The sequence below is a fragment of the Grammomys surdaster genome, unplaced genomic scaffold (genome assembly GCF_004785775.1).
Source record: "Grammomys surdaster isolate TR1022 unplaced genomic scaffold, NIH_TR_1.0 127, whole genome shotgun sequence".
Classification (NCBI taxonomy): domain Eukaryota; kingdom Metazoa; phylum Chordata; class Mammalia; order Rodentia; family Muridae; genus Grammomys; species Grammomys surdaster.
In genome coordinates this window covers 2,222,262-2,242,251 of record NW_021604585.1, presented here as the reverse complement: position 1 = coordinate 2,242,251, position 19,990 = coordinate 2,222,262, and the positions used below count along the sequence as shown (strand labels likewise).

At 41.2% G+C, this 19,990-nt stretch overlaps 1 protein-coding gene across 1 annotated transcript in view; it reads left to right on the top strand.

Moving 5' to 3' along the window:
- Positions 1-17,612, top strand: part of LOC114640087 (dehydrogenase/reductase SDR family member 7-like) — a 20,684-nt gene extending 3,072 nt beyond the window's left edge. The window contains 6 exon segments of the mRNA XM_028789019.1: positions 1,918-2,024; positions 2,672-2,911; positions 5,954-6,076; positions 6,676-6,843; positions 6,845-6,891; positions 17,465-17,612. Coding sequence (XP_028644852.1) covers positions 1,918-2,024; positions 2,672-2,911; positions 5,954-6,076; positions 6,676-6,843; positions 6,845-6,891; positions 17,465-17,612 — 833 coding nt within the window.
- The last annotated feature ends 2,378 nt before the right edge of the window (positions 17,613-19,990 follow it).

Genomic DNA, 19,990 nt, shown 5'->3' with positions numbered 1-19,990 from the left:
CTCTCTCTCTCTCTCTCTCTCTCTCTCTCTCTCTCTCTCTCTCTCTCCCTCTTTCTCCCTCTTTCTCTCTTCCTTTCTTTCTTCCTTTCTCTCATGCTTGAATATGGTATTGTTCCCCACCTCCCCATTGTTTTTGTTTTTGTTTTTTTATTAATCAAAATCTCAATTGCTCTATTTTACCAATGAAGACTCGGGAGCCAAATGCTGGGGAGAAAACCTGCTAGCTCAAAGAGACAGAGAAAGCATGCAACTTACCTTCCTCCACAGCTGACCTCCCCACCCCAAAATTCTCCTTCTCAAAACCCCATTTAATCTGAATGTCCCTCCCTTCTCTCCCTGTGTGCCTCTCTATCTGTTTTCCTAACTCCCTTTTACACTTTATGGTATTTTCTTTTCTTCTCTATGTTCATTCTCTGTCAACTGGTTGCTTGCTCTGCCTCTTGACTCATGGTCGACTTTATTGAATTCTGTTTATAATACACAGAAAGCTCTTGGATTAAAGGTGTGTGCTAGGGCTGAGCTGTGGACACAACTAGAAACAGGTTTTTCCAGTGAATCTCAGGGTTCACAGTGTGATCAGATATCCAGCAACCTCCGCCTTCCCACCTTCACTTTCATGTCTTAGGTTTTTTCTTCCACTTGATCTAGACTATTGAGAACTCTGCTTAATTGACATTCATTTCCATTTGGCTTTTGTCAGCAACTCAGTTTCCTTGCTGAATTTCATACCTGTGCTGCTGCCTGTATCTTCTCTGTTGCTAATGTTTTATAGGATGGTATAATATAAATAATAATAATATAGGTATAATATAAAGAACAGCACATAAGCAGCAGGATTAGGTAAATATAAGAAGAACAATCCAAAGGGAAACATAAATGCTTATTTTTAAGAAAAAGCTAAAATGCTAAAAAGTTAAAAAATGCTAAAAGTATAGTGAAAAAAAAAAGAGAGAGAAGCAATTGCACAAGAGGGAAGGAAGTATGAGGATATCTGAAGGTTAGTCTGCTAGGCGCAGGGAAGGGACTGAGTCCTCAAGTTTGAGTCTCTTATCTTTCTTATCAAGTAGTCTGTTGTGACCACAGACAAGTCTGTGGCAGATGTCTAACAGCTTTTTTCCTTGTGGGAGCTTTTCGTCTTTTTGTACTAGGAACATCTGATGGCCACTTACAGCTTTACAGTATATGAGGAAGGGGTTGGTCCCATGCCACATAGACTCCCCGGAGAATCAGTGCACCTTGGAGTGACTACATATTCGGGGTGTGTCTCCTGCCTGGGGGAAGGAAACAGAGCACTGATTGGCATCTAGTCTCTGTGCTTTATAAATCACTTCATAAAAGGCTTGGAGGTGGCTCAGTGTAGAGCCCTTGCCTAGCATAGATAAGACCAAAGGTTCAGTCTCTAATTCTGCAAAATAATAAAATCTGCTTCTTAGTGTCTGCTTTCTATATAATCTGGCAGAGGGGCTCTGAACTCTACCTGATCTAAATGAAACTCACTGATTCTGGAACTGTGTGAAAGAACATTTAAGGGCTGGGTAGAGATGTGGATTTAGCACTGCAGAAAAGCACTTCTTGGCTGGTATGAAATCCTGGGTCCAGTTGCCAGACCAAATTAAAACGAAGAATAGCAATGATACTTTGTGAGCATATTTCAAAACAAATGTAGCTATACTTCTAAATGAGCTGTGTGTGTGGTGTGTGTGTGTGTGTTTGTGGTGTGTGTGTGTGTATTTTTTGTTTTTGTGGTTTTGTTTTGCTATAAAATAATCTTGATTTTGCCAGAGCTCTTTCACGAGTCCCACTACACCTCTCCATGCCTTTTGAAAGGTGCAGGGATAGACTAAAGGAGATCAGGAAAGAACTTGATTGCCGTGTAGCATGGCTTTCTCACTAATGTGCTGATGTGTCTTAATTCAGAGAATGGCAACATAAAAGAAAAAGACATATTGGTTTTGCCCCTTGAACTTGCTGACCCAAGTTCCCATGATATGGCTACCAAAGCTGTTCTGCAGGAGTTTGGGAGAGTAAGTATCAATTTTTGTTGATAGAATATGCATCATATCACTTTCCCTACTTTGGTTAAAATTGCCAAAGAGATTCTTATCTGTGGTTACTCATTCAAATCGAGTCACATGGGATGTATTAGTGGTCAGGTCTATCACTTTGATCTCTTGATCTCTGGGTCTTGGACTTTAGGTTATTAGTTTTTGTTTGTTTGTTTGTTTTTTAACCTTTTAAAATCATAATTCCTATTGTAGATAGAAGGGCCAAAAATTCACCACAACTTTGATATTTATAAGTTTTGGTGTATTTTTGTGAATTATTACTCAAACTGAATAGATGAATTCTGTTGATTTTGTCTCCTTTTTTTGTTTGCTGATGTTTTGTTTTATTTCAAGATTTTACTATCTAGCTCTAACTGTCCTGGAACACTTCGGGTAGACCCAACTGGCCTTGAACTCACAGAGATCTGCTTGCCTCTACCTCCCAAGTGCTGTGATAAAAGGCATGCATCTCCACACCTGAATTGATTTTTATCTTCTTATTGTTGACTTTAGAAATGTAACATTGCTGTACAGATTCACTTAATTAACAACATAACCACTCATCACTAGGAATTCTGTTCATAGACCATCTGTAAAGAATCTTCTTTCTGACTTTATTGAATTAGATTGACATTCTAGTCAACAATGGTGGAAAAGCCCATGTGTCCTTTGCTGTGGATACCAACCTGGATGTCTTCAAGATGCTGATAGAGGTGAACTACTTAGGAACAGTGTCATTGATCAAGTGTGTTCTACCTCATATGATGGAGAGAAAGCAAGGGAAGATTCTGATCATGAACAGTCTTTCGTTAATTGTGTCCCACCCACCCTGCAGTGGGTACACTGCCAGCAAACACGCTCTTTGGGTAAGGCTGCTTCCAGTCAATTCTGTCAGCATTGACTGCAATGTGCATGAGGGATTTGTCCATCAGTGGGAGAAGTTGATGGAACTAAGGGATAATGTGGGGCTACAGAAAGAGAAGAACGTTGAGAGTACAGGACCAGTCAATGACCAAAAAATATTAGAGCTGCATATGCTTATTACTAATTCAACAGATTTTTTTTTTAATTGTACACCTTCATGAAATGAATCCTGGGGAGGAAGATTTTTTATTTTTTTATTTTTTTTGGTTTTTCGAGACAGGGTTTCTCTGTGTAGCCCTGGCTGTCCTGGAACTCACTCTGTAGACCAGGCTGGCCTCAAACTCAGAAATCTGCCTGCCTCTGCCTCCCAAGTGCTGGGATTAAAGGCATGGACCACAACCCGGTGGAAGATTATTTTTGATCTAGCAAGCATATGTTGTCTTTTGCTTTAGCCTATTGCTACATTTTCAAGACAGATTGCAAGTCTACCCTTTCTTCTCTGCTCTTATTCTGTATTTGAGAGTACCTGATAATTGGTTCTGGGCTCCATATCCCTCCTAAGAAAACATGGACTCTGTTAATTTTGGTTTCATGGAAAAAAGAAAATTAAGGCAAAGGCTAGGAGAAAAGCCTGGTCAGCTTTGTCTTATGAGTAATGAGCATCAGAACAAAATGAATTCTTAGGTCTGCTTAAGAGTGAAACTGGGAGGTGGTGGTGCATGTTTTTAATCCCAGCACTTGGGAGGCAGATCTCTAAGTTCAAGGCCAGCTTGATCTACAGAGTAGGTTCCAGGATAGCCAGGGCTACACAGAGAAAAACTTGTCTTGAAAAACCAAAGAACAAAGAGTGAAAAGAAAGCAATGATAAGGCTGGTGATTAAAAAACACATAAAAATCAATACATACCAATAAAGGTGACTCCCCATGTTAGCCTCAAACACTCTCTATATCTAAGGCTGGCCTTGAACTTCTGGTTCTCCTGCCTTCAACCTCCCAAGTGCTGACATTATAAGTGTAGACTAGCACACATAGCTTGAAAGAAATTTTAATGGAATATTTTACCATTGGAATTGTACAATGTAGTGGTTCAGGTCACCATAGCTCCATAGAAACTGAAGGTGTGGTCCAGCAGGACCCTTCTCTGCCTCACAGAGCAGACAATTGCATAGTGAGGAAGGGCTATAGCTCTGATGCTCTCCTCAGATTTAGTTAGAGCCCATCATCAACCTCCTGTAGAGACAGTCCCATTTCAGACAGGCAAATGCAGTTGAGTACAGACCCCTATTCTGTTGGCATTTGACTTATAAGACATGTAGAATGTGCTTTGTGAAAACCAGAAGCTCTGTCTCACCTGTCTTCCAAGGCTCTGTGTTATGACTGGACTTAATGGGTTGGCAAAATGTGCCCAGTTGATGGGCCTGTGAGATGCTGTAGCTGATGAGGTCTGAGAGCTGTACCAATCTACGGAAATATGTGTATATGTGTATGGTGTATATATACACACATGCATGTATTTATATATATGTATCCGTACATATATATTATGTGTGTGTTTTACTTGATTGTATGTCTACATACTAGGTGTGTGCCTGGTCCTTACAGAGGCCAAAAGAGGATGTCAGATCCCTTAGAGCTGGAATTATAGGTGATTGTGAGGTACCACGTGGGTGCTGAGAATCCAAGGAGGATCTTCTGGAAGAATGGACAGTGCTTTTAGCCACTGAACTTTCTCTCCAGCGCTAGAGATACAAATTTAGAGGCAACTTGATATTATGTTCATATAGCAAAATAATAGTAGTGGGTTCATTCATGGTCTAGCTTCTTCTACAAGTCCAAAAGAAGGCAATCTCTTTGTATTCATCACTAGCTATGCGCTAATCGTCAACCTAAATTTACTTCACATAACTTATTCACTAATATAAAATGGTAATAGAAACTGAAAAGTAAACTTATCTATGGTGGTTTTGTAAAGTCACCATGCAGCGGTGAATTCGTTAATCCGTTTTGACTCCTGGTGGGGCACATTCGTGCTGCACTCACTCAAGAGCTCTGGATTCATTAATGACACGCGCGCACACACACACACACACACACACACACACACGCATACACACGCCAGCTAATTTTGATATGCCTTGACTAACTCAATGGCTGGGTACTTCCAATCCTCCCTGCAGCTAGCACACACTTCCCTCCAGTATTCCTGGCTTAATACCTTCTAAATCTGTATTTTTTCTTTACTGCTCTGTTACCTTCTAGGCAGCGCCCCCTACAGGGCCGCTTTCCCTTTCCACCTACCCTGCTGGATGATTTCTTTCCTGCAGCTCTTAAACTTGATCCCTCTGCCTTGGAGTCATGGAGATTCCACTCTTCTCCTCCCTCTCTCCCTTGGTCCCTTGGCCATGCAATCTAAAAGTCCCACCTCCATCTCCCTGCCCAGCCATTGGCTGTACGGCAATTCTTTATTACCACTCAAAGCCAGCTGGGGGCGGGGACCCTCAGCATCTGGAAGCGTGGCTTTGGGAGTCAAATTAAGACAAAGCATTAGAACCAATTCCGAAAAGTTCCATTCCTGTTTTGTTTTTTTGCCTTTTGCCCATTTTTTTTTTAATTTAAACTTCTTCTTTTTTTTTTTTTTTAATCTGTCTAGGGAGTGAAGCTGCCTCTCCACTGCTACCAGGGATTCTCTGTAAAACAAATACATCTGTAGAGTGGGGAAGTGGAGACTAGTGGAAAGAGGGATATACAGGGGTCTTCAGAGATAAGTTTGGTTCCTGCTTGGTACTTGCCGTAGAAGCATTGATGGCAGAAGCTACGGCTAGCGTCCACTGAGCCCCCGGGATTTGACAGGACCTGAGAGCACCTGCATGGGGCCATGCACACTAGGTCCATGGCCTGCGTGCACGTGAGCCTGCGTGCACGTGAGCTGTCCTTTACTCAAGCATTTTAGAATACGGTTCCTCAAGTCATGAGGAACTGAGATGAAATGAGGCCTGTATTTAATTTTATTTCTCTCTTTTCTTTCTTCTTTTATTGCCTCTTAGGGGTTTGTTAATGCCCTCCGAAATGAACTTTTGGACTATCCAGGTATAACATTGTCTACCATTTGCCTAGGACCTGTGCATTCTAATATTTCCCAGAATTCTTTTACTAGAGAAGTCACTAAGGTAAATATTTTTAGCTGGAAAACAGTTGGAATGTTTTACTATTTATCCCACAGTGTTGAATCATACAGATGAGTGCTTCTGTCAGACGTGCTTATGAATTAGCCAGATAGCCACTCTTGTTATGTGGACTTGTTAACATTAGCTGGCAGTGTTTGGTATCCAGTTTTTATAAGGCTAATGGAATCACTACAGTATCGGTGGCAAGTTGGCCACCCTGTCCACCATTGTACAATAACTCTGTAACAGATAACAAAGTCCCTTTTTTTATCTTCTTCTACCTCATCACTGCCTATGGGGTTTCATTTTTGTGAGATTTTCCCTTGGCTTTTGAAGTGATACCAGTTGCTAGGCACTGTGGTAAAAACAAGAGGTGCTTTGATCTTTCAGTTAGCCAGTACAATCTCTACTGGTCTGTATGTGATTCAGATGAGGCTTTGTGGAACGTCATGGAAGTTCACGACAGCCAGTAGCACCTGTAGAAACTTGTAATGAGTGCAAGGCTCCATAGTGCATGGGTCCATCCTTCTTAATATAATATTTCTGTAAAAAAAAAAAGCTTGATAAATCTTCAGCATCCTTTTTCTTTCAAACTTTTTTAGACCAGAGGGCCTAAATCCCGGGAGCTTCCCAAGATGGCAACAAGCCGCTGTGTGCACCTCGTACTAGTCTCCATGGCCAATGATCTGGAGGAAGTCTGGATAGCTGAGCAGCCTGCCTTGTTTTGGACATATGTGTGTCAGTATGTGCCATTCAGGAACTGGATAATTTCAAAGACGCTATGGAAGAAAAGTATTGAAACCTTTAGGATTAACATGGTATGGGTGACTTACTTGTTTTCCAGTAGTATGCATTCATCTCGCATGAAAATATAGTCTTCAAAAGCTTTAGGATAGTTTTTGCTAACTTCCAGACCCAGCTCACACTATAAATACCAAAAAATACATAAGCTGTATCCTATCATCTCATGTAACTGACAGTTTACCACAAATCGCCAATGGCCTAGGTGTTCCAGAAGAAACATGGCAAGCAATGTTTTCTTCTATACTTATTGACGAAGAGAGTAAGTTTCAGAAACCCTTCTTCTCTGTTCCTTCCCATCATCGCTTACACAGCCTTCCGTCTTAGCTCACGGCTCACTTCCTAGAAGGGATACTTCTTCTCCTTTCTGCTTCTCCTGGGGACAGGGGCTCCTCAGCCGTTGAGCGTTTGTTCCACCTTCAGCACAACCCACTCCACTAAGACAAATTGACACATCACACACACACACACACACACACACACACACACACACACACACACACACTATGCAGTCCTTATTTCTTCTCTCTTGGCCCTAAAATACTCTACCCAACTCAGACTGGAAGAGAACAAGACTTACTACAACACTGAGTGGGGAATACTACCTGTTTCTGAAAAAAAAAAAAGTTTCATAAATTCAAATCACAGTGAATGTAATGAGTTAAGCTTAAAAATCTCTTATTACAGTTATGTATAAGAAGGGCTATTGCTGGGTATTGTTTTCATTGCTAAAGTCGTTTCCTTTGTACCCTTTGTGACAAGCATCTCCTGAGATTTGTTTTTACTTATGTATTTGTATTTTTATGTGTGTGTATCTGTTACCTGTCTGTGGATGCATGTGAAGGCCAGAAGAATGTCAGGATGCCTGGGAAATAAGCAGTCTTCTCTAGTTTTTAGACACCTAGTGACTTCTATCCTTCTGTGTTGTAGTGAAAAGGAATTAGTTAAGGGAAAACCAAGAGGAAACTTTAAGAAAGAGCTTAAAGACACTAAGATTATAAAACATTTACATGGTATCTTAAAATGTAGAGGTTGAAATACCATGAGCAGGGCCTTTTGCTGACTACCAGGTTGAAATGCAGGCCGGCTTTCTTTGTGTCCAATCACTTCTCAGCATTCTAGTTCTGGGTCTTGGTCATGTGAGATGGTTGAGGCAGACTTCATGGAAAGCTACCTGTGTTTTGAATCAGGAGGATGACTTCAGGAGCTCAGTGGACAGAGAAGCCCTGAGAGGGAACGATTTTGTACAAGAGAGAGATCAGTACCCTAGGTCAGAGCTGGGATATCTGGGTTCAAATCCCAGGTCTGAGGCCTTCTTGCCCATGGTCTTAAGCAGGTCACCCCTCAGACTCAAGTGGTTCGGCTATATAATGGGGAGTCGATGGTAGTAATACATCACAGAGCTATTCTGGGCATTAAGTAAGAATACAGGGGCAGAGGCACATCCTAAACACAGCCTGGAGTATGGTCAGGGCTGCTGTCTTTCTATTCTCCATTTCAAGATGAGTTTGGGAGTTGCAAGGGTAGATGCTTGGCTTGTTTCCCTGTTGTGACTCTTACCAATGGTTACATGAGGATAGAAATGCGTGCGTATTGCTTCTTTATCCTGGTTTCGGTTCTTCTCAGTGTGTACCCTGGTGTGACTTATGCTGGAGATTTCATCCTCCAAAGCTTTGTCTCCAAGCTCAACCTCCATTAAGAAGTAGAGCCTGGTGCAAGGTCATGGAGGTACCACCCTCGGGAGGGATTAATGGACTTCTCACAGAACTCTGAGAGTTCTAGAGCGAGTAAGTTGTCATAAAGCACAGCTACCCAATATGACTGGTTTACTTTTCCATTTCTCTACAGGGTGAGCCAAATGACAATCACCACAAGATGCTGAGCAAATGAGGTTACCTAATCCTGCACTTTTGGCCATCAAATGGGTGAGATGAAAAACCAGTTTTCCTACAGCCACAATTCTAGTCGCTAAACATCATGTCACAGTCCCAGTGTGGAAGGTCCAGAGGAGTTAACACGCTGTTCCTATAATCTCAGTACCAGTTAACATTTTCAGTAACAATAAGACAGAGATAGAAGACATGGCAGAGATGGTCCCTCAGAGGGAGAGAGGGACCAAGCATGCTACTTCTGGGTGCACAGTCTTTCAGAAAGGTCTACTTGAGGCTATTCTATATTTACAGAGCATCTTTTTCTAAAATATGATCATCACACAATCCTTGCATTGAATTTTATTTAGTGATTTCAAAGTATCTGGTCTTTCCTTCCCAAGATCAAATCTTATTTCTGTATAAATTAAAAGCGTTTATCTTATATATAATGTATATATCAAATAATATGATTTAAATGTCATTATGATTTGATTTTGATTATAGAATAATTTGATGTAAGTGATTCTTTTTTCTTTCCATTCTTCTTTTTGTTTCTTTATTCCTTTCTTTTTCTTTTCATTCTTTTTTCTTTCCCTCCTTCCCCTCTCTCTTTCTTTGGAGAGGGTCTTACTGTATAACCCTTGCCTGAAACTCACTATGTAGACAGGGCTAGCCTCTAACTCACACTGAACCTCCTGCCTCTGCCTCTACCTCTTGAGGGCTAAGATTAAAGGCACACACTACATACAGTTTTAAGTAGAAGAAAATAGAAAATTTCAGATTATAAGACCAGATGGAGAAGAGACTGAGGGAAAGGAAGTCCAGAGATCAGCCTAACTTGGGATCCATCTCAAGGGGAGGCTCCAAGGCCTGACACTATTACTGATGCTATGGTGTGCTTACAGACAGGAGCCTAGAAAGGCTGCCTTCCAAGAGGCCTAACAAGCAGCTGACTGAGACAGATGCAGATACTTACACTCAACTAGTGGACTGAAGTTAGAGACCGCTATGATGTCAAAAGAAAGTTGGCCTCTAAGTCAGAATCCACCTGCCTCCTGAGTGTTGGGATTTTAGGTATCTGATTTTCTGTTGCCCTTCATTTTCATCTTTGATTTAACTTTTCAACATGAAATAAATAAAAAGTAAAATATTGCCATGACTATTGAAAAAATGGATAATTATACTATATAATTGAATAAAATAGCACTTTTTGTGTGTGTGTATCTGCTTGTGTTTGTAGACCTGTGATCAATCTCAGTTGTCATGCCTCAGATACCACTCACCTTGATTTTTTTTTGTTTATATGTGTTGCTTGACCCTTCCCTCTACTCTTCCCAGTGCTGCTACTACTTCCCCTCTCCCCCAGATCCATTCCTCCTCTATTTCCTTTTTTTTAAAAAAAGAGCAGATCTCCTAGCGATATCAACTGAACGTGGCATAACAATTTACAGTAAGACTAGGCACAGACCCTCATATCAAGGCTAGATGAGTCGACCCAGTAGGAGAAAAGGGGTCCCAAGAGCAGGCAAAAAGAGTCAGAGATGCCTCCACTCCCAATGTTAGGAGTCCAACAGAAACACTAATCTACACAACTGTAACATCTATGGAGAGGATCTAGGTGAGACCCAGGCAGGCTCTGTGATTATTGCTTCAGTCTCTGTGAGCCCCTATGAGCCCTGCTTAGTTGATTCCATGAGTTTTCCTATGTCCTAAACACCTCTGGCTCCTACAATCCTTCCTCCTCCTCTTCTGTAGGGGTCCCCTGGCTCTGCCTAGTGTTTGGTTGTAGGTCTTTGCATTTGTACTCATCAGTTGCTGAATGACATCTATCTGATGACAATTGGGCTAAGCTCTGGTGCCCAAGTATATGTAGGATATCATTAGGAATCATTTAATTGACTTTTTTTTTTCCAGTCATCTTTGGTTCTATTCTGGGCATCGGGAGTGTTCCTCTGGTTTCTGGCCATCCAGGCTGTGTCAGATGTGGCACTGGACCTCTCATGGTTTGATGTACTGGCTGGTTCTGTGTGTCAACTTGACACAAGCTGGAGTTATCACGGAGAAAGAGCCTCCCTTGAGGAAATGCTTCCATGAGATACAGCTGTAAGACATTTTCTCAATTAGTGATCAAGGGTGGGAGGGCCCATTGTGGGTGGTGCTATCCCTGGGCTGGTAGTCCTGGGTTCTATAAGAAAACAAGCTGAGCAATCCAGTAAGCAGCACCCCTCCATGGCCTCTGCATCAGCTCCTGCCTACGTGTTCCTGCCCTGTGTGAGTTCCAGTCCTGACTTCCTTTGATGATGAACAGCAGTATGGAAGTGTAAGCTGAGTAAATCCTTTCCTCTCCAACTTGCCTCTTGGTCATGATGTTTTATGTAGGCACAGTTTTATGAAGGGATACAAACCCTGACTCAGTCAGTTAGCCATTCCCATAACTTCTGTGTCTCTATTACCCCAGCATTTCTTGCAGACAGGACAGATTGTAGGTCAAAAGTTTTGTGGCTGAGTTGTTGCCTAGTTAAACAATATGACCGGTTCAGGGTCCAAATACCCCATTACTAGGCATTTTTGCTAAGTTCACTCTGGACTGTGGCCTCATAAAATGAATTTTGTATTATTCCTTATGTTTTTATTCTGTGAATAATTTGAGGAGGATTCAAAGTCTCTGTACTGAAATTATCTGACCTTGGGATTTTTTTTTTTTGGGTGGGGGAGACTTTTAATGACTGCTTCTATTTGCTTAGGGGTTACAGGTCTATTTAAATTATTTATCTGATATTGATTTGATTTTGTAGAGAACAGGTCTTTAAAATATGACCTAATAATTGGTTCTTTCAATTTCTTTCTTTTGTGTGTGTCTATTTTTGTCTATATTCCTATTTTTGTTAAATTGGGTATTCTCTCTCTCTCTCTCTCTCTCTCTCTCTCTCTCTCTCTCTCTCTCTGTCAGTTTGGACAAGGGTTTGTCTATCTTGTTAGTTTTCTCAAAGAACCAACTCTTTGTTTCATTGATTCTGTGTATTGTTTTCTTTATTTTTATTTTACTGACCTCATGCTTCAGTTTGACTATTTCCTGCCATATACTCATCTTGGATGAGCTGCTTTTTTTTTCTTCTACAGCTTATAGGTATGCTGCTAAATTGCTAGTAAGAGTTCTTTACAGTTTCTTTATGTAGGCACTTGTGAACTTTGTTTTAGCATTATTTTCATTGTGTCACATAAATTGGATTGTGCTGTGCAGTCATTTTCACTGAATTCTAGAAAGTCTTTAATTTCTTTATTTCTGCCTTGACCCAGTGGTCATTCAGTAGAGAGTTGTTCAGTTTCCATGACTTTATAAGCTTTCTGTTGTTTCTGTTGTTGAAGTCCAGCTTTAGTCCATGATGGTCTGAAATGATATAATGGGTTTTTTCAATTTTATTGTATCTGTTGAGACTTGCTTTGTGACCACGTATGTGATCAATTTCGGAGAATGTTCTGTGAGGTCCTGAGAAGATATACTTTTTTATGTTCAGATAAAATGTTCTGTAGACAATCTGTTAGGTCCATTTGGTTCATAATATCTGTTAGCTCCAGTATTTCTATGTTCTGTCTGGATGATTTGTCCATTAGTGAGAATGAGATAATGAAGTCTCCCACTACCAATGTGTGAGGTAAATTTTAGTAGTATTTCCTTTATAAACATGAGTGCCTTTGAGTTTGGAGTGTAGAGGCTAAGAATTGAAAGAATATCTTGGTGTGTTTTTTCTTTGATGAGTATAAACTGTTCTTTCCCATCTTTTTTTATTGACTGTGGTTTAAAGTCTATTTTGTAAGATATTAGAATGGCTACTACAGCTTGTTTCTTAGGCCATTTGCTTGAAAAACCTTTTCCCAATCCTTTATTCTGAGTTAATGTCTACCTTTGATGTTGAAGAGTGTTTCTCATGTACAGCAGAAGGATGGATCCTCTTTTTACATCCATTCTGTTAGTCTCTGTCTTTTGGGGGAATTGAGTCCATTGACATTGAGAGATATCAATGACCAATGATTGTTAATTTCTGTTATTTTTGTTGTTGTTATTGTTGTTGGGGTGTGTGTCCCTTATTTTGGTTTTGCTGGTGTGAGATTATTTATTTCCTGTCTTTTCATGGGTGTAGTTAACCTCCTAGGGTTAGAGTTTCCTTTTAGTGCCTTCCATAGGGCTGGATTTGTGGGTAGATATTGTTTACATTTGACTTTTATCGTGGAGTATCTTATTTTCTCCATTTATAGTGATTGAAAGTTTTCCTAGGTATAGTAGTCTTGCTGACATCTCTTAGCTCTTAGAGTCTACATCTGTCTAGGACCTTCTGGCTTTTAGAGTCTCCTTTGAGAACTTGGGTGTAATTTACTTGTTAGCCTTTATTTGTTGCTTGGTCCTTTCCCCTTGTAGCTTTTAATATTCTTTCTTTCTTCTCTGTTTTTAGTATTTTGATTATTATGTAGTATGGCGACTTTCTTTTCTGGTTCAATTTATTTAGTGTTCTGTAGGCTTGTACCTTTATAGTCATGCTTTGCTTTAAGAAACTTTTCTTCTATAATTTTGTTGAAAATACTTTCTGGGCCATTGAGCTAGGATCCTACTCCTTCTATTCTTGTTATTCTTAGGTTTGGTCTTTTCAAAATGTTCCAGATTTCCTGGATGTTTTGTGTCAGGAATTTAGATTTAGCATTTTCTTTGACTAATGTATCTATTTCTTCTATTGCATCTTTAGCACCTGAGATTCTCTCTTTCTTCTCTTGTATTCTAATGGTGATGCTTGCATTTTTAGTTCCTGTTTGTTGACTTAGATTTCCAATTTCCAGAATTTTCTCAGTTTGTATTTTTTTCATTCTTTCTATTTTCATTGTCAGGTCTTGAATAGTTTTATTCATTTCCTTCAACTTCTTGATTTTTTTTTTTGGCTTTCTTTAAGGTATTTATTCATTTTCTCCAATTTTTTGTTTGTCTTTTCCTTGATTTCTTTAGGGATTTAATCATGTCCTCTTTAAGGACTCTAATAATCTTCATAAAGTTGGTTTTAAGATCATTTTCTTGTGCTTCAGGTACATTGGAATGTTTGGGGCTAGCTGTAGTCGAATAGCTGGTTGTTTGATGACAAATTGTCTTGGCTTTTATTGATTTTTCTTCTTATATTGGCATTTAGGCATCTGGGTTTGGGGTGATTATAGGTGGTACTCTTTGTATCCATAGATTAGTGCAGCTCTCTACACTCACTAGAAAACCTTCTTTTTGCAATAAATGTAAATTAATACCGAGACTCGAGAATGTTCAGCTCTACCTAAACAGGACATCTCTTTCATCTGTTCCTAAAGCTCAGCGATTGTCTTGGAAGTGGGAGTGGAAAAGGTGTAAGAGTCAAAGTTTATGGTAGACTGTTGTAAAATAGTGTTTTCTGGACATGACAAGGGCATTACACATATCAGTCAAGCTATTCAAAAATTCCAGCATGAGAGGAACAAAATACTCGTGGGATCAAATATATAGACAAGATGTGGAGCAGAGACTGAAGGAAAGACCATCCAAAGACTGCCCCACTTAGGGATCCATTTCATATACAGTCAACAAACCCAGACACTATTGTGGATGCCAGGAAGTACTTGCTGAAAGGAGCCTGTTTCCTAATGGTGACAAACTGATGGCTATTAGAATAAGTTTCTTCAGGGATGGGGCCTCTAGAGGTTCCAATTAGATGACCCTACACCCATGGACATACTGGCAGCATGAAGTAGATTCAATCAGTTAAAAAAAAATAGAGTTTATGAAGTTGAAAGAAAAGTGGTGGGTGGGAGATGTAGTGGGAGCTGAATGGGAGGAACACATGGTAGATTTGATCAAAATATATTGTATGCACATATGACATTCCCAAACATTAAAGGAGAAAAAAAAATACCAAGTGGCTTACCATAGCCAACCAATCAAAATAACATCAAACCTCTCATCCAAAACTCTGAGAGCATGAGGTGATATATTTCAGGTAAACAGATGCCTACTGAGACTACTATATGCACTAAAGTCATCCTTCAAAATTGAAAGAAATAAGGACCTCCCATGAGAAACATAAAGTCATTCATGACCACTAATACAACAGTAGAGAACATGCTAGTAAGGTTTTTTTTTTGTCAACTTCCCACAAGCTGGGATCATCTGGGAAGAGGGCTCTTTAATTGAGAAAGTGCTGCTATCAGACTGGCCAGTCTGTGGGGGCATGTCCTTGATTAATAATTGATGTGGGGACCAGCCCAATTTAGTACAGTTTGTACACTTTAGTGCCTTTGTACACTTCAAATGTCACATCTACTGTACAAAGGATTCCTTTCTGCTTGGTTTTTTTTTTTTTTTTTTTTTGGTTTTTTGAGACAGGGCTTCTCTGTGTAGCCCTGGCTGTCCTGGAACTCACTCTGTAGACCAGGCTGGCCTTGAACTCAGAAATCCGCCTGCCTCTGCCTCCCAAGTGCTGGGATTAAAGGCGTGCGCCACCACCGCCCGGCAAGAAGGGTTTTCTTTTCTGATCCAATCTTCTAGTGTATATCTTTTGATTGGGAAATTGAGTCCACTAATATGGACTTATTATTAAAAAGTGTATTAATTCCTATGATGTTGTTGGTTTTTATAGAGTTTGATGTTTTCTTAGTCCTTGTTTGCTTAGCAATTGTCTGTTGGATGTGTTTATCCTTCTCTATAGTCTGAAGACTTTTTTCCAGTAGAGGTGGATTAGCAGCCATCTACTGCTTTGAGCCTGGCAAGATTTTCTTTCTTCTCTAGTTGTGATAGTTTTTCTAGATATGAGAGTCCGAGTCAGCAGGTGTGGTCTCTTAGAGCTTGAAGTCCACTCTTCCTCCTCCTCCTCTTCCTCCTCCTCCTCCTCTTCCTCTTGTTCCTCCTCCTCTTCCTCCTCCTCCTTTTCCTCTTCTTCTTCTCCTTCTCCTTCTTCTTTGTCATTACTATAAACAATAATTTCTACTTTATTTTTTATTGGATATTTTATTTATTTACATTTCAGATGTCATCCCCTTTCCCCATTTCCCCTCCCTAGAAATCCCCATCCCATCCCCATCCTCCTTTTTGCTTTTATACCATTTTAATTACATACAAGTATTAAAGTCAGTTCTAGGTGAAGTCCACTCTTCTGTTCTCTTATGGCTTTGAGAGTTCCCAAACTTTGGGATAATGAGCCATGAATAAATTAATAAACAGGTTTCTGAATTTTCCTCCATAGTTGCTGTAAAAGCCTCTCTTCATCATGTTTTGACACAGAAGTATACTATAGGAAAGGCATCTTTGTACCTTTGTACCAGTGTCCTTCAGAGATTGGATTTGGGATTGTCCCCTAGGAAGGTGGACATGGGTTATATAAAAGATCTGACTGAGCATGAGCTGGGGAGAGTAAAGACCAGTATGCAATAGCATTCCTCCGTGTCTCAGTTTCAGTCACTGCCCTGGCTTCCCTCAATGGTAAACCATGACTTGTAATTATAAACTCAGATAAACCCTTCCCTCCCTCAGGCTCCCTTTGGTCAGAGTGTCTCATCATAGTAATAGAAACAACAGTAGAACAAAGTTCATGTCTAGATTATAAAAGCTTTGAGAGTAGTCTATCAGTAGTAGCTGAAAAAGCAGCTGCCACTCTGATGGGCCCGCCTGCATATGTGACTCTGTTCTTTTTGTCACTGACATTTTCCATTTTATTTTGTTATTACTGCTTCTTTGTGTATGTGTATATGCATGTCTAAGTATATATGTGGTATCTATAGTTTGTATGTAGTGTATATGTACATGTGTGTGGATGCATGTGTGTGAGTATGTGTGTGTGTGTGTCCCTGCGTGTGTGTGTAAGCCAGAGGAGGATGTCTGGCCTCCTGCTCGGTCACTCTCATTCTGTTCCCTTCGGAAAGGCACTCACACTGATTTGGAAGGTGGGTTGGCAGCTAGTAAACCCCATCGATGCTCCTGCCTCCACCCACCACAGTGTTGGAGTTATAGGTACATGTGACCATGCCTAAGCTTTTATGCAAGTGCTAGGGATTTGAACTCAGGGCTTTATTCTTGCGTATGTCTATAGTTCAGTTGTGGGGACACTTGATGCTGATTCATAGATAGGATGACTGGGGTGTGCCCAAGTGGGAGACAGAGTCTGTTCTGTGAAGCTAGAGGTATGCTAGGATGTGTCGTCACATATGACAGCTCCAGTGCTGCCACAGTACCGAGCTTGGGCATAGGCCTGGGAGATTAAAGGAAGACACAGACTTGGGCCATTCGTTATGAGAGAATGCCAAAGCTTTTACTGAGCAGGTTCAATATATACACCAAGCCAGGGAAGGAAAAACACAAACTCAAGGAAAAACAGGAGCTCAGCTGGGGGACAATGGGATGTCAAGTGTAAATTCCCTTCCTGGGGCACCATGCCTACATCAGGATGTTCTGATCTTAGGAAAACCACAGAATGTTATTTAGTAGACAGTGGCACACAGAAAGTCTCACCCAGGGCATGGTAGCCCTTCTGGTTCCTACAACATATACTTTGAGCACACAATCCAGGGTGCTTGATATGGATAAGTGTGTGCTGAAGGTAAGGGGGAAAGACCATCTTCTCTAACATCATGAGTCAAAGTGAATTCTCTGTGGCAGAGCTTTGGGCTGTGGGCTGTGGGCTGTGGGCCGTAGAATGTTAATGAATCTTCTGATTTCACTAACTAGGTGCTTAAACTGCTGTGGTATTATGGGGTCACCAAGAGATAGTTACAAGGGCTCTGATCTCAGGAACCAGAGTGTGCACAGTGATAGGAGCCGGGAAGATCTTAGGCACAGCTTTACCAGCTGGAGTGTAGAATGTGGAAGGAAGTAGCGGGTATGAGACATGGCTGAAGTGTACTCTATGGACTGGGGTTCTTTTTTCTAACCTTAGTCATGTGCTTTGGGCATGCCACAAGTGAGCACTAGGGTGGAGGGTTTGCATGCTGGTTGATGTGACCCACCAGGGTTTATGTGGGGTGATGGGAGTGTGTGCTGAGGAGAGGCACGGGGAATTGAAGGGGTGTCTCACATTCTCTGTTTTCACAGTCAGGGTACATGCAGTGTGACAATGGAAGTAGAAAGTATACCCTATGACCGAGTCAGACAGGGTGTGTGTGGCACAGCGGAAGTGTATGTGGGGTAAGAGTATGTGGGTGAGTTATGCGTGATCTGGTTTTACGGAGGGGGGGGGTCCTGGTGTGGCAGAAGTGTGCCTGGGGCTGAGATGATGTTGTTGCCATGGCTTCCACAGCTGGTATGTTTTTCTATGGGGGGTCCTTGCAAACTCTATGGCTAGCAGCAGAATGATCTGAGAAGCAAGAGCGAGAGTCAGTTCCGTAAGACTTTAGTTAGGTGTCATTGGTTCAAACTTCTGGAATCTGTTGTCGGGTGGCTTATTTTAGCCATACCTAAGCACAGCATAATTTTGGGAAAAAGTTTCCTAATGACAATGAACTCAGTCCTGAGTGAACAACAAGGTTTAAGATATGTTTATGTTGAAATCCTTTACAAGCTATACGTGGTTTCTTCTGTAAAGATGGGTTTTGTTGACTTAGAAGTGATGCTTCATATAAAAGAGAATAGTTGAGGTCAACACAATGCCTGTGGAGTGAGGATTGGCCTGGCTCTAATATAATACAGGTCACTTAGGCTGTTGTAAAGTACAAGTGACATCTCTCACAGGTCTTAGTAACTGAGAAGTAACGCTCAAGACTTAGGGGATAAAAAATCAGGGATAAATTGTGGGGCTGTGAAAATCCTGGGGTGTTTGGCCACGCCCCCAGAACCCAGAGACCTGACACGAGGTCTCCATGTAACATGCAGTAGGTCACGTAAAGCCCAGGTAGAGAGCGGGTGTGGGGGGGAACAGGTCTCTGCCTCAAGATTTACATATTACCTAAAGGCCGGAGCATAGTCACCTCCCAAGCCCCTCCTCTCCCCAATATAAGGGGGCCTCTCCTGGCATTTTTTGGGAGAACGTCCATCATTCAGACTTATCACCATGTCAATAAATCTACATGTCTTTAATCTCACGTGTCTCCTGCGATTCTAGACTCATTGTGTAAGTGGAAAACTCGCATGGGGGGGAAGCCTTCTCCACCCATCCCTGTGCTCTCTGCGCTCTAGTGGCCCGTGGGACACTCTCCCCTTACAATAGCAGTCCTACTCAGCCGGGGCCGCCTGGGTCCCCGCTTTCCCTGCGGGGCTCCCTCTCTCTCTCCGCTGTAACCCGTTTGGGCGAGACTGAACCATGAACAGCGAGTGCTGAGAGTCCTGAGTCCCGCCCAGAGCGACCATGGTTCCCCGGATGGCCTCTGCCTCTACGCACAGGCGCCCCGCCCACGCAACCCACGCGAGTTTTGAACCACAATAAATAAACATAATAATCCAGGGAATTCAGGTGAATCATGGCCTATAGATAGAAAAAAAAATCACCAAGTTGTAAATTACATCCTTTCTTTGAAGGGACAAGTCTGTGTGTCGAACTTTGCTGTCTTATCCAGTGCTTGTCTGTGTACACAAGGTCCTCCGATCCGCTCCATTTCCCCCTAGAGAATAGCAATTTAAAAGAAAAAGGTATACCTGACAGAAGTTCCCATGATGTGGTTAACAAAGTCATTTTTCAGGAGTTTGGTAGAGTAAATAACATTTTATATCAATAGACCATTGCATTGCTTAGTCTGTCTGAACAAACCCAGAGAGTCTTATCCGTCCTGTCTCTCTCAAAGGAGTTCATCAGTAGAGTGAGATCTATGACTTGAGTCTTTGCCACTAAGTAATTCATATTTTTCATACCATTATAAGTTCCTAATTCTTCGCTGTAGAACAAAAACTTCTAAATTTATTGCTACTTTGACATTTGTACTTCTCAAAAAAAAGTTATTAAAAAATAAAACTTTCATAGATAAATCCTGACTTTCTGTTTGTCTTTCTTTTTCTCCCTGGATGTGAGTTTGAAGGTCAGAGGTCAATGTCCACTGCCTTTATCTTTTGCTCTCTACTATTTTCGGCAGGGTCTCTCACTGACCCTGGAGCTTGGTTTTATCCTGGACCAGCTAGCTAGCAAGATTGTGGATTTTTCCCCATTTTCTACTCCATCCCAATTCTGAGGTTACAAATGCATCTTGCTGCATCCAGCTTTTAAGTGGGTGCTGAAGATCTGAACTTAGGTCTTCAATACTTTTATATAAACTACTTTACCCACTGAAT